The sequence below is a fragment of the Petaurus breviceps genome, unplaced genomic scaffold, assembly GCF_028583685.1.
Source record: "Petaurus breviceps papuanus isolate PSGF00001 unplaced genomic scaffold, PetGlider_PUasm1.0 191, whole genome shotgun sequence".
NCBI lineage: Eukaryota > Metazoa > Chordata > Mammalia > Diprotodontia > Petauridae > Petaurus > Petaurus breviceps.
This window is the reverse complement of record NW_027185811.1, coordinates 5,298,624-5,312,063: the sequence shown is the minus strand read 5'-3', so window position 1 is coordinate 5,312,063 and position 13,440 is coordinate 5,298,624. Positions and strand designations below refer to the sequence as shown.

At 37.9% G+C, this 13,440-nt stretch overlaps 1 protein-coding gene across 3 annotated transcripts in view; it reads right to left on the bottom strand.

Moving 5' to 3' along the window:
- RPAP3 (RNA polymerase II associated protein 3) overlaps nt 1–13,440 on the bottom strand; it is a 53,795-nt gene that overhangs the window by 32,768 nt on the left and 7,587 nt on the right. For 2 of the 3 annotated variants that reach the window (XM_069092693.1, XM_069092692.1), the window contains exons 4-8: nt 12,874–12,945; nt 10,415–10,537; nt 8,770–8,897; nt 3,555–3,676; nt 2,933–3,003 (exon numbers count right to left, since the gene is read on the bottom strand). In XM_069092693.1, coding sequence (XP_068948794.1) covers nt 2,933–3,003; nt 3,555–3,676; nt 8,770–8,897; nt 10,415–10,537; nt 12,874–12,945 — 516 coding nt within the window. The remainder of the gene's footprint in view (nt 1–2,932; nt 3,004–3,554; nt 3,677–8,769; nt 8,898–10,414; nt 10,538–12,873; nt 12,946–13,440) is intronic. The other variant, XM_069092695.1, reaches the window with a different exon arrangement.

Sequence of the window (13,440 nt, the reverse complement as noted above, 5' to 3'; positions counted from 1 at the left end):
TGTGTGTGTGTACATATATATATATATATATATATATATATACACACACATACATATATATGTCTATACAGGAGGGTATATGGGCATATGAATACAAATGTGAATGTGTGCATATATGTTTACAGGTATACATAGACAGAGGGCACAGGACCAATTTAACAGGAAGGGATGATACTTAAAAGGTGAAATTAAGAGGTGAGAGGAATATAATGAGAGGAGATGGGCAGAGACAGAATGGGGTAAACTATCTCATAAAGAAGAGGCAAGGGAAAACCGTTACAATAGGAGGGAAGAACAGGAAGGCAAAAGAGAATGGGTCAACCTTATTCTCATTCAATTTGGCTTAGGGAGGTGTAGCAGCAAGCACCCTGGCGTCCCCAGGGTGGCTGCTCACACAGGTTCTTGGATCTGCTTTGTTAAAGGAAAGCAACTCAAAATGGGTTAACAAGCTTACTTTAATCAGTCAGACATATATCGTTTATCTTGTTCAGGGGAAAAAGGTCAACACCCCGAACTTCAAAGAATACAGGCAGAATTATCAAGACAGAAACAGATCAAGTAGACAGCTTTCCAAACTGTCCAGCCATTACATCCATACCCAATCACCATCTGGGTTTTTCAAAGGAGGGGGGGGCCCTGGACAACGGCTTTTCAGAATACAGATCAAATCACAGAACACTTCTCAAAGTGAGCCCCCAAAGCAAAGCTACACATCAGGGCTTATATAGCCTTCTCCTGGCTCAGAGAATGTAACAACCTTATTGACTCACTGGCCAATCAAGAAGTATCAACTGAAAAACAAGCCTCCCACCCCAGGCTTCAGGTGCACTTTAGCCTAGGGGCAGAGAAGATCTTCCAAATTTGCATTCCCATTACAGGAGGGAATGACACACACACACTAAATAGGGTATCTCACCCTATAGGAGAGTAGGCGGGAAGGGCAAGAGAGTGGGGATAATAGAAGGGAAGGCAAGCTGGGGGGGGGGGCGTGTGTTGGGAGGGAAGGTGAAAGCATCCACTTTTGAAAAGGGACAGGATCAAAGTAGAGAATAGAACAAGTGGGGAGTGTGATAGGATGGAGGGAAATATAGTCAGTCTTTCACAATATATCTACTATGGAAATGTTTTGCATAGCTACACATGTATAACTTATATTGAATTGCTTATCTTCCCAGTGAGGGTGGGTGACGAGGGAGGAAGGTAAAGAATCTGGAATCCAAAGTTTTAAAATCAAATGTTTAAATATATATATATATATATACACACATATTATCATTATTATTATTATTTTACATGTAACTGGGAATTGAGGTATACAGGCACTGGGGCATAGAGATCCACAGTGCCCTACTGGAATGTCAAAGGAGGAATGGGGGAAGATATGGGAGAGAACAAATTGGGGAAGGGGATATCCAGTGGGATCGCTGTTTTGGGGTGGTGGGTAGGGAAAATTGGGGAGAGAATCTGTAACTCAAAATCTTGTGGAAATGAATGATAAAAACTAAAAAATTAAAAAGAGAGGAAAATATAAAAAATATTAAAAAAAAGAAATTTTCTTAGGTTATTGTATTTCTGAGAAGAGCTAAGTCTATCAGAGTTGCTCATCACACAGTGCTGCTGTTACTGTGTACAACGTTCTCCTCACTTAACTCAGCATCATTTCCCATAAGTCTTTCTAGGTTTTTCTGAAATCAGTCTGCTCATCATTTCTTAAAGAACAACAGTATTCCATTAATAAACCACAACTTGTTCAGCCATTCCCCAAGTGACAGGCATCCCCTCAATTTCCAATTCTTGATCACCACAAAAAAGAGCTGCTATAAATAATTTTGTATATGTGGGTCCTTTTCCCTTTTCATGATGTCTTTGGGATACAGACCTCATAATGTTATTGCTGGATCAAAGGGTATGCACACTTTTACAGCCCTTTGGGCATAGTTCCAAAATGGTTGCATCATTTCACAACTCTACCCACAATGTATTAGAGTTCCAATTTTCTCACATCTTTTCCAACATTTATCATTTTCTTTTTCTGTCATATTAACCAATCTGATAGGAGTGATGTGGTACTTCAGAGTAGTTTTAATTTTCATTTCTCTAACCAATAGTTATTTAGAAGATTTTTGGCTATGACTTTTTTTTTTTGCATAAATAGCTTTTATTTCTTTATCTGAAAACTGCCTGAACTTTATCTGAAAACATCCTTTGACAATTTATCAAATGGAAAATGATTTGTATTCTTATAAAGTTGACTCAGTTCTCTATATATTTTAAAAATGAGGCCTTTATCAGAGACACTGGCTGTAAAAATTGTTTCCCAGCTTTCTGCTCTTATTATCTTGGTTGCATTGGTCTTGTTTTGCAAAAACTTTTAAATTCAATCTAATCAAAATTATCCATATTGCATTTCATAATGTTCTCTATCTCCTGTTTGGTCACAAATTCTTCCCTTCTGTGATCTATTATTAATACCAACAGTAGTATATAGTGATATTAACTCCTGATCAAAAACCAAATTGAGAAAATTTGTCACTAAGTACAGTAATACTTGCTAGCTAACTTAAACAGCAATATTGAAGTCTTCAATGTTAAAATGTTATTTTGCACTTTATCTAAAAAATTCATATTAACAAAATTCCATTACTACATGAAATAAAAAAAAATTTGCTTTTCATAAAGCTAGGCACAAAGGAATGACCACCATTTATTTGTTTGTGGGTTTTTTTTTCTTTTTTTGCAGGGGGCAATGCAAAGTACTTGGGTTTAAGTGACTTGCCCAAGGTTACACAGCTAGTGTGTCAAGTGTCTGAGGTCAAATTTGAACTCAGGTCCTCCTTACTCCAGGGCCTCTATTCACTGCACCACCTAGCTGTCCCAACCACCATTTATTTGAATAAATACTGTTTAATATGAGCAACTTTATTTTTTTTACCTGATTGATTTTCTTGAGTTCATTCTTTGCTTCAAAGTTATTTGGTTCCAGTTCTAATACTCTTTCATAATCTAAGTGAGACATAGGAACACAAAACTTAAAAATACATGAAAAAGAGGTTTCAACTGGTAGTCAAGTTTTAAGAAGGCATTAAGAAACTGTTAATAGTTGACATCAGGCAAACTGACATGACTTAATCTCAGTTCTAACCCTAACACCCAATTTAAAAGAAAATCCTAGCACAAATCATAATCCTTTGCTAGACCCAAGATCACCTGCAAATGTACCATAAGTCAGTAAGCTATTAAATCCTATGATATATTCACTTTAGCCAGAAATTTTGTGATATATACAATATAAGGAACCTGTATTTTCAGATCAATAAAATTTAAATGAAAACTATAAAATCCTTTTACCACATATTAAGACTCATTTAATCTTTAAATAGCTGGCTCATTTTTGTCAATACTACTGAATAATTTTAGTAATGACAATAAAATTAAATACACAAAAATTATTTTAATATAACCCCTTAAAGAGCAAAGGTAGTCACTATATAGTTTTCTTTGTATTACAACATGAAAAATGAATGCAATTTCATTATGTCTTAAGGTTTTATTACCTTCTTTGGCATCCTCTAACTTCTGGAGTGCAAAACGAGCAGCACCTCTTCTAACATAAGCCTTTGTATAATTCCTATTCAATGCAATTGCCAAATTGCAATCAGACTCAGCGACAGCAAATCTGTAATACATAAAATGTCTTTATTAATAAAATGAAATATTAAAAAAGTTTCTTAAACATAGTCCTCTTCTGATGCTTCACTACAGCAAAAGGAAAACCTTGAGCTCTCAAAAGTTTTGAGAATAGTTCTGTTCACAAATGAATAAATGAGTTAAAAGGGTTTTATTAAGTGTTTATCACTACACAAAATAAGAAAGCAGACAGTTCTTGCCCTCAAAGCAACACGACTATACTGTTCATAAGAAGCCCAGAATTTGGATCTCATCTCATCCACTTACTATCTATGACCCTGGCAAATCACTTTGCCTTTCAGCCTTAGTTTTCTCATGTATAAAATGAGGATAAAAATAGCACCTATCAATCTTACAGGGTTGTTGTGTGAGAACCAGCTGGGATAACATATGTCAAGTGCTATATACATGCTAGCTATTATTATGATTACTATTCTAATGGGGAAACAATACAGAGTGGAGATTTGACCAGAGAGGGGCATTCTGGTGAGTCGAATTAAAGGGATAAATGGAATCATAAAATAGTGACATTCTATACAAGAATAATAAACCTCCATTTAAGAAGGGTACCTAGGCCAGTGATGTCTCATTAGTCTCCAAGATACTTTCCAGACTTTCCCAACCATGCCCCTGAGTATGTACCTTCATTCTTATCCCCCCTCCACACCTCTTCAGATTCATTTCATGTTCTGTCTTCCACCATTATAATGTTAAGCTCCTTGTGGGAAGAGACTATTTTTCTACTTATATCTGTATTCCCAGCACATAGTACACTGCCTGGCACACAGAAAACACTTAATAAAGGCTTGCTGACAGACAATGGCAGAATTGATCTGAACACAATTTATGGCTGCAGAACCAGAAGGTTGTGGAAGGGGATCGAAAGTAAACACCTCAAATGGGAAGGAAGCTTGTGGAGGCTGGAGAGGAAGTAGTGAAGGATGGATAGGACTTTTCTGAATACATAATAGAAGAGGCAATGACTAGTTAGGAAGGCAGTGCCCAGGGCATACAGTTGATGAAGATGTTGTGAAGGAGGATGCCAGAGGGTAACTGGTCAAGTCTACTATCCAGGGACCAACCTTGGAACTACAGAGAAGAAAAGCTCTAGTAGAACGGCCACAAGATGACAATTCTTTTTGGCCATGGCAACTTGACAAAACAAAGTAAAATAAAAACTGGTTCATAGTCCCGTGTAGCTACAGAAGGGATGGAAAAGGGACTACTCAAAATGTGAGATCCTTGTCCAATGACTGATGGTAAATATTGCTGGAGAACCTGAATCTTATCAATCTTGGCCCTCTTGCTATAAAAACAAAACCAGAAGATGGAAGTTACATATAAATAGAAGAATAGTTTCCAGTATTCCTTAAAGAAGTAAAGAAAAGGAGATGAAGGAGTGAATTTTATTCTATGCCTAAAGACAACAAGAAATATTATGCCACAGAATAACTGGTTATCAGGTATTATGAAAATTACAAAAAACAAAACAATTGCAAAAAAATACTTGCAAAAAACCACTATGAAAATAACTGCAGACACACCAAATAACTATCAAAAAAAATGAACCAAATTATATTTTTACAAGAAAGAACATGCAAGTGTGACCCTGAGCTAGCTGTCAGGCATGTAAGCCTAGTTCCTAGAAAGATAGGCAAAAGACATTTCACAGTTAACAGAAATATGTAGAAAATAAATGAGCTCATTGTATTTTCCTTAGTTATGAAAAGGCATTTAATTTAGTACAGTCACCTTATGCCTCCTTTACAGTAAGGTGTGTCCCATCTATACATCAAAATAATCTAAAATTCCTGAAATAACCCTGTTCAGTAACCCTCTGATGATAAACATAAAATGAGGCATAAGAGTGGGAGATGGATGCTGTAATGCAATGTAATGTCATGCCAAGGAAAGGCAACTTCCCAAGGTTCAAAATACCAGCATAGGTGCTCTCCATTTTATTCAGTGACAAACCAAGAACAGAGAAGATCAAAACATGACATCATTCAAAATACAGCATCTACTAAGTGTGATTAAATAATCTCCAAGTACTACCCCACCCCAGGACCTTCCAATCATTCAATCAATTACAAAGTCCCTGTTCTAAATACTACTCCACCCCAGGCTATACCTTCATTTAGTCCACCACAAAACCCCTCTTCTCAAAAGGAGATTAGTTTCCAAACATAAGTAAAGTACATTCATTTGTTCAACCATAGAACACAAAAAGGTCCAAAGTTCCCCACCCCTGGATCACAATTGAATCTACCCCAGAGTAACATCAAGTTTAAGCACAGCACTTAATACCCAAATGGAGGTCTTTTCTTCATCTTGACACGAGGCAAGTTCTCAGCAATCTTAGTTCCTGGGGAGACAAGGCTTAGCAAGGCCACAAGATACATTGCCAGTCCCTCCATTGATTCATCCTCTGTCTGTAGGACAGTCCTAGAACCCCTGAACACATTAGCAAAACCCTCTCCCAGGATTTCTGTAAACATACAACAAGAAAATCCTTCTTCAGGGCTTCTGAACCAACAGAAAGGTTCCCGGACCCCTGCAACAACAGCACTGTCCTTCACTGGTGGACAGCATTCACTATCTGTCTGCAGGGCAGTCTCAGGGCTTCTTAGCCAACAGCCAGGTTCCAGGACTTCTTCAACAGGACTGGCTTTCACCAGTGGACAAATCTGGCAAAACAACATCAAAACAGACAGACAAAGTACCAGCAAAACAGCCATGTCTCCTCAGTCCTTGGCAGCTCCGGGGGGGCAGGTCTCAAAAGTCCAGGGAGATTCAAAGTGGCAAAACAGCAATTCTCTCAGTCTCTCTCTCAGCCTCCATGAGGTGCTGCTTCCAAAAAGTTCTTCTGCCTCTCTCTTGTGTCTCTCCAAATCTACGTCACCAGCTCCTCCCAGTTCAGGACTTTCTTTTCACATCAACAAGTCCATCCCACAGGTGGGATTAACAAGCTCTGGGTTTTAACACAATCAATTTGAAAACCAAGCCAATACAGGGGAATCTTTAATTGCCATTACTGTCACAGATGCCCACCAGAAGTATTCACCACTGTGAAAGAGAGGATAAGGTCCTCCAGATGCTCCTGTTTGCAGATGATATTATAATGATTACATAAAGCCCCAGAACACTGTAGAGTTCTAAAAGAGATCTATAATCACTCAAAGTAATTTGGCCTACCCATCCCCACAGGATAAACCAAGTGGATGTAGAGTATCTATTGCCCACAATGCAATAAGAATTTGGATAGACACCCTATAGAGCTTGTCCAAGAGCATGTATATCTGGGATAAATAGTACAGATGGACAATGAGTTGGATCCAAAGTTGAACAGAAGGATAGGCTGGATAGCCTTTGAAAAACTGCAATGCTCGTTTACTGATCTCAAACTTCTCATGAAAGTGAGACTCTTCTTTTAATATTAACATTCGATTAGTGTTGTCATATGGCAGTGAAACAAAAAAGTTATACATGGTCGTTATAACTACCTTCAAAAACCTAAAACCTGGCATCATATAGGGCATGGGCAGATGAATGGTGAGCACTGAGTAGACTGATACACACACACACACACACACACACAAACACACACACACAAACTCGGAAGAACTGTAAAAGAAGTCATCAAGGAATTATATGGGCTGGTAATGTAGCAAGAAAAAGAATACTAGTTCCCTTATGATACCAGAAGAAAGCATCTCGTCACAGTGGGTGGACCCTCTACAGGAAGAAAGAGAAAGCAGGACACATCACTATGGTGACTTTATGGGAGGACATGAACAAGAGTCATATGGGATGGTTAGCCATGGATGGATGGCTGCTTGCATTGTTTAAGAGAATCAACTGGGGCAGCTAGGAGGCACAGTAGATAGAGCACCAGCCCTGAAGTCAGAAGGACCCGAGTTCAAATTCAACCTCAGACACTTGATACTTGCTAGCTATGTAACCCTGGGCAAGTCACTTAACTTCAATTACCTTGGCACACCCCCACCCCCACCTCCACCCCAAAAAAGAGAATTACTGAATCAATGAGACCATTTGAGTATTCAATGTTGAAACCACAAAGAATTCCTTGAAATTCACTATTGTGGTATCAAGAAATGGAGCCTTTTCTTCCTTTGTTCTTTTTGTGGCACCCCAGAGTTTAATCTCTCAATTGCTTTTTCCTGAGCCAACAAAGATAATCTAAGAGAAAAATTGGAACACAAGAGCCTATCTGATAAAAGAATCTAATACATTTTATTTGTATTCTTACATAACCATAAAGTATCACCTCTTTTTTTCTTCCTTAAAAAACAACTCTTTAGGTTAAGAAAGAAAATTCACTCTACAAGTTCCAAAAAACTCCTATGGAACAAGAATATCAAAATCCAGGCATTAATACCAAAGACTAAGATCCAATTCTACTGCCAATAAATAATTATCTCTAACAATAGTACCATTTTACACTGCTTTTTCTATTTATAGTTTTCTACTAAAATATAGCCTACCTAGTTCAACTTTCCTTATTGTAAAAATGAGGTGAGGCCCAAAGTGGCTAAATGACCAGCTCATGGTTACATAATACACAAAATAGCCGCAGCACTGGGAGCTGAACCCAGGTCTTAACTCCAAATACAGCACTCCATACAGCCTCTTGTTATGCTTCAACATCGAATTAACCTTTAACAATATTTATATGTATGTTTTTAAAAGAACTTACAAGAAGTAAAATTTAAATTTAAAATAAATAAGGGAAAATAGTTCCTTTATTATGTAGCCAACTACATAAAATGTACAAAAATGTTTAAAATGATCACTGTGTCAACTTGAGGCTGTTACAGTAAAGTTCAATACATTCAAAAATCTTCCAGTTTACCCATAAATGGTGAAAGTCAGACTCTCTTTATGAATTCAATTATTAAACAACCACGGCTAAACACAATGGGAGAGATAATAAAGAAATGGTCCCTGCACTCATGTAGGTTACAAGCAAATGAGAGAGAAATGGTACATACACAAATATGCAATGCTGGACAATAAATAGAGAACAAATAACGTATGTGTAAGCATATAAATCTACCTTACTTTTTCATTCTAAAGAATGCTGATGCCCTGTTTGTTGGTAAAACTGGATTATATGGATCTGCAGCCATGCCTTTTGTGTAACAGTCAATTGCTTCATCATATTTTCCTTGTTTGAAGTATTTATTTCCCTAAAAAAAAAAATTATTTTTGTCAATTTTCATGATAAATGGGGCACAATTTCACAGCAATTTTTTGTCAGTATGTCTACAAACATATTCCTCACATTAATTTCACCATCAAGCCTAGAAAAAATGAACCAAAAAAATATTGCTTTGCAAGCTCAAGTCTTACTATAATTCTTTTTATGCCGCAAACTAAACTGTTCCCAGAGCCCTGGTTAAAAAAAAAACAACCAACTCTCCTTCTAATTGACAAGAGGGGTCCAAGAGACATGACAGAAAGTACCAGACAAGGAAGAGAAAGATACCAAAATAAAAGCTTAACCCAAAGTAACTTTCCCTTTCTTTTGGCCAAGATTTTCTGTGATCCTCCCTGGCTCCTAGTAGATCTGGTAGATCCACTTGGACTGTTCCTACCTAGAATCACAATCCTGAGGATATCTGATCCTCCAACCTAGCTTAGAAGTTCTTAATCTTTTTTGTGTCACTGATTTCCTATGGTCATCTGGTGAAGCCAACAGACCCTTTCGGAGAATGTTTTAAAATGCATAAAACACACAGAGGATCACAAAGCAAACCAATAATATATATTATATAGGTACCAAAATATATTTTTAAAAATATTTCACAGGGCTCAGGAGGAAAAACCTTGTCCTAGTGGCACCAATGGCGTAAGTTCCTGGTAGCAGAAAGAAATCACAAAACAATGCCATGCTGTAGTGATTCCTAAAGGACATAACATCACACCTTCATGTAGGGGTAGGGGAAAAGGGGAAGATGTTGAAGGTGAGTGTGGTACAGTAAAAAGATTCAATATAGTAGATTTAAACTTCAGTTCTGCCACTTACTACCTAACTTTGGGCAAATCATTTAACCTTTATGCCTCAGTTTCCTTATTTGGAAAATAAGGGAGTTGGATGACATCTAAAATCTCATCCAGCTCTAATCTTATGTTCCTACTGACCCACTGTAATGGGAATGTAAATTTAAAGATCTTCCCTGCCCCTAGGCTAAAGTGCACCTGGAGCCTGGGGTGGGAGGCTTGTTTTTCAGTAGATACTTTTTGATTGGCCAGTGGGTCCAAAAGGTTGTTACATTCTCTGAGCCAGGAGAAGGCTATATAAGCCCTGATGTGAGGCTTTGTTTTGGGGCTCACTTTGAGAAGTGTTCTGTGATTTGATGAAACTCTGGGCTAGCCGTTGTCCAGAGCCCCCCAGCTTTGAAACCCAGATGTTGTTTGGTATGGATGTAATGGTTGGACAGTTTGGAAATCTGTCTACTTGATCTGTTTCTATCTTGATAATTCTGTCTGTATATTCTGAAGTTCGGGGTGCTGACCTTTTTCCCCTGAACTAGGTAAACGATACGTATGTTTGACTGATTAAAGTAAGCTTGTTAACCCATTTTGAGTTGCGTTCCTTTATCAAAGCAGATCTAAGAACCTGTGGTGGCATGAACCCTGGGGACGCTGGGGTGCTTGCCACTACACCCACTAAGGTAATATTCTTAATTCTACCATGTGGTACCTTTTCTTTCTCATCAAGAGCCTTTTGTGAATCTATGTGAATCCCTTCTTCTTCTGAATCTGATTCTGCAGACACTGAATCATGATTACTGTCTTCTTTATCAAGCTCTTCAAGTATTGTGTCCTGAAATCACACAGGATAGTAAAAGATAATCAGAACAGATAAGTTTAAAGAAAAAAACACATATTACATCAGAATGATGGAACATTCAAACTGGAACATAGCATGGCATAGCAGGCTACATTCGCAAAACTCCCTGGGATTACTACTCAAGAATATCTGTATACCAATAACTATGCCCTCAGAAGATTCATGTCATTTTTGAAAATGACATGCCACAAATTAGAGATGTTATTAAAATTTGCAGCAACAACAAAAGAAAGAGGCAGGATTTGGATTTGGATTCATAAGAGAAACAGGTTCAAATCCTGCTTCCAACATTTACTAGTGGTCTAACCAGTGCTATGAGTAAAATGAAACTGACCTCAAATTATACTAGCCAACATAGATATGTACAGTAGACATAGGAGGGAGAGTATTCAAGAATCAAAAACTGCTCATTAAAGTTACAGCTATTAAAACTGTATAGCAAGGAAACTTAAAGATAGTGTACTGTATTTTGTTCTGTAAGCACTGAGAGAACTTAAGACAACATTCTGCTCTCTATTTTACAATATTACCAAATATTTAACCCAAAATAACACACAAAATATTCTGATTTCATATGTTACATGATTTTGTCTCTCTTACAGAATTCTTATGGATGCCAAGATTGAAAACTGCCCTGCAAACTGCTTGTGATTAAACATAATTCTGAAAGATCTATATTAATAATTTAAAAATTGGCAGATAAACAGTTCATCAAACTCAGTATTGTTGCCATAACGGGCATGAACTACTCTCAGTAGCCATTTATAAAATGCCTCATTCATAAATTTTTCTCGACCCATTTTTTTTTTTAAGCAATTGGGGTGAAGTAACTTGCTCAAGGTAACATGGCCAGTTATTTCTGGGTGTGGTGCTGAGTATCTGAGCTGGGATTTGATCTCCAGGTCATCCCGACACTGGAGCCGATGCTCTTACTTGCTGTGCTACCTGGCCGCCCCCTCAACCCATTTTTTACTACATTTCGCTTTTCGATTCATACTAGGGTTAATGTTTGTTACCCATTGTGTGGAGCTGTAACTTTTTAATTTGTCCTTAAGACTTTCTCCTTGAGCAACTTGTAACTATACCCAAAGGGTAATCAAACTGTATATACCCTTTGATCCAGCAATACCACTTATACCACTGTATCCCAAAGAGATTTTTGAAAAGGAAAAAGGACTTACATATAAAAAAAGAAATATTTAGAGCAGCTCTTCTTGTGGTGATTAAGAATCGGAAATTCCCCATCAATTGGGGAATGGTTGAACAAGTTGTGGAATATGAATGTAATGCAATACTATTGTGTTATAAGAAATGAGAAGGTTCCTCTTCCCTTGAACTGTCCTAGGTAATCATTTAAAATGGTGAGGTACTCTCTTAATCCAGAGAACCCCACAAAATCATGCAAGTCAAGGGGTTCAAATCTCCGGGTCCACTTCAAGAACACCCGTGGAACAGCCCAAGTTATCAAGGGCATGCATATCCGAAAAACTACTAAGTATTTGAAAGATGTCACATTGAAGAAACAATGTGTTCCCTTCCATCAATATGATGGTGGAGTTGACAGTGTGCCCAGGCTAAGAAATGGGGTTAGACACAGGGTCAGTGGCACAAAAAGAATGCTGAATTCTTGCTGCATATACTTTAAAATGCATACAGTAACACAGTACTGAAGGGTTTGGAGGTGGATTCTCTTGTCATTGAACATATCCAGGTTAACAAGGCTCCCAAACGTGACGGCGTGCTAACAGGGCTCATGGTCAAATCAACCCATACATGAGTTCTCCTTGCCATATTGAGATGATACTTACTGAAAAGGAACAAATTGTTCCTAAACCAGAAGAGGAGGCTGTTCAAAAGAAAAAGATACCCTAGAAGAAACTGAAGAAACAAAAGCTTATGGCACAGGAGTAAACATGACATTGGAGTGCAAATAAAAGCGAAATGAAAAAAAAGATGAGCAGGAAGATTTCAGAAAAAGATGGAAAGACTTACATGAACTGATGCCAAGTGAAGTGAGAAAAAGAACACTTTACAAACTATTACCTTGTTTCCCCGATAATAAGACCTATCCCGAAAATAAGCCCTCCCCTTACTGTGTAAGAGTCCTCTAAAATAAGCCCTATTGAGATTGCTACTGTAGTGAAGGTGATCCCCTACTCTACACGCTACATTATGGTACCCTCTGTATGCACCACCCCCCCTCGCCCCCGGGTGAAACGCGCTCCGAGCTGCAGCAGTGAGCGCGTCATCCTGTTCTTCCCCAGTGATTTGCTTATTGAATAAAGGTACATTTTTTTGTTCACATTTACCTGTTTATTAAAATTGCTGTCAATGTTCATTAAAATAAGCTCTCCCCTGAAAATAAGCCCTCTGGTGTTTTTCTGTCCAAAAAAAAATAATAAGACAGTGTCTTATTATCGGGGAAACACGGTGGCTATATTACACGATGAACAACTATAAATGATTTAGCTCTTCTCAGCAATACAATGCTCCAAGGCAATTCCAAAAGACTCATGATAGAAGATACTCTCCACATCTAGAAAAAGATCTACAGAGTCTGAATGCAGATCAAAGTATACCATTTTCACTTTTTGAGGGGGTTTTTGAAAGTGGTTTTCCACTTTTGTTCTGTTTCTTCTTTCAGAACATGACTAATGTGGAAATATGTTTAACATGACTGCATACACCTATATGAGATTGCATTCTGTCTTGGGGAGAGGTAAGGAGGGAGAAAAATTGGAACTCAAAATCTTATAAAAAATGAATGCTGCCACCGGCCGTGGAATCAGGAAGACCTGAGTTCAAATCTGGCCTCAGACACCACACACACACACACACACACACACACACACACACACACACACACACACACACAC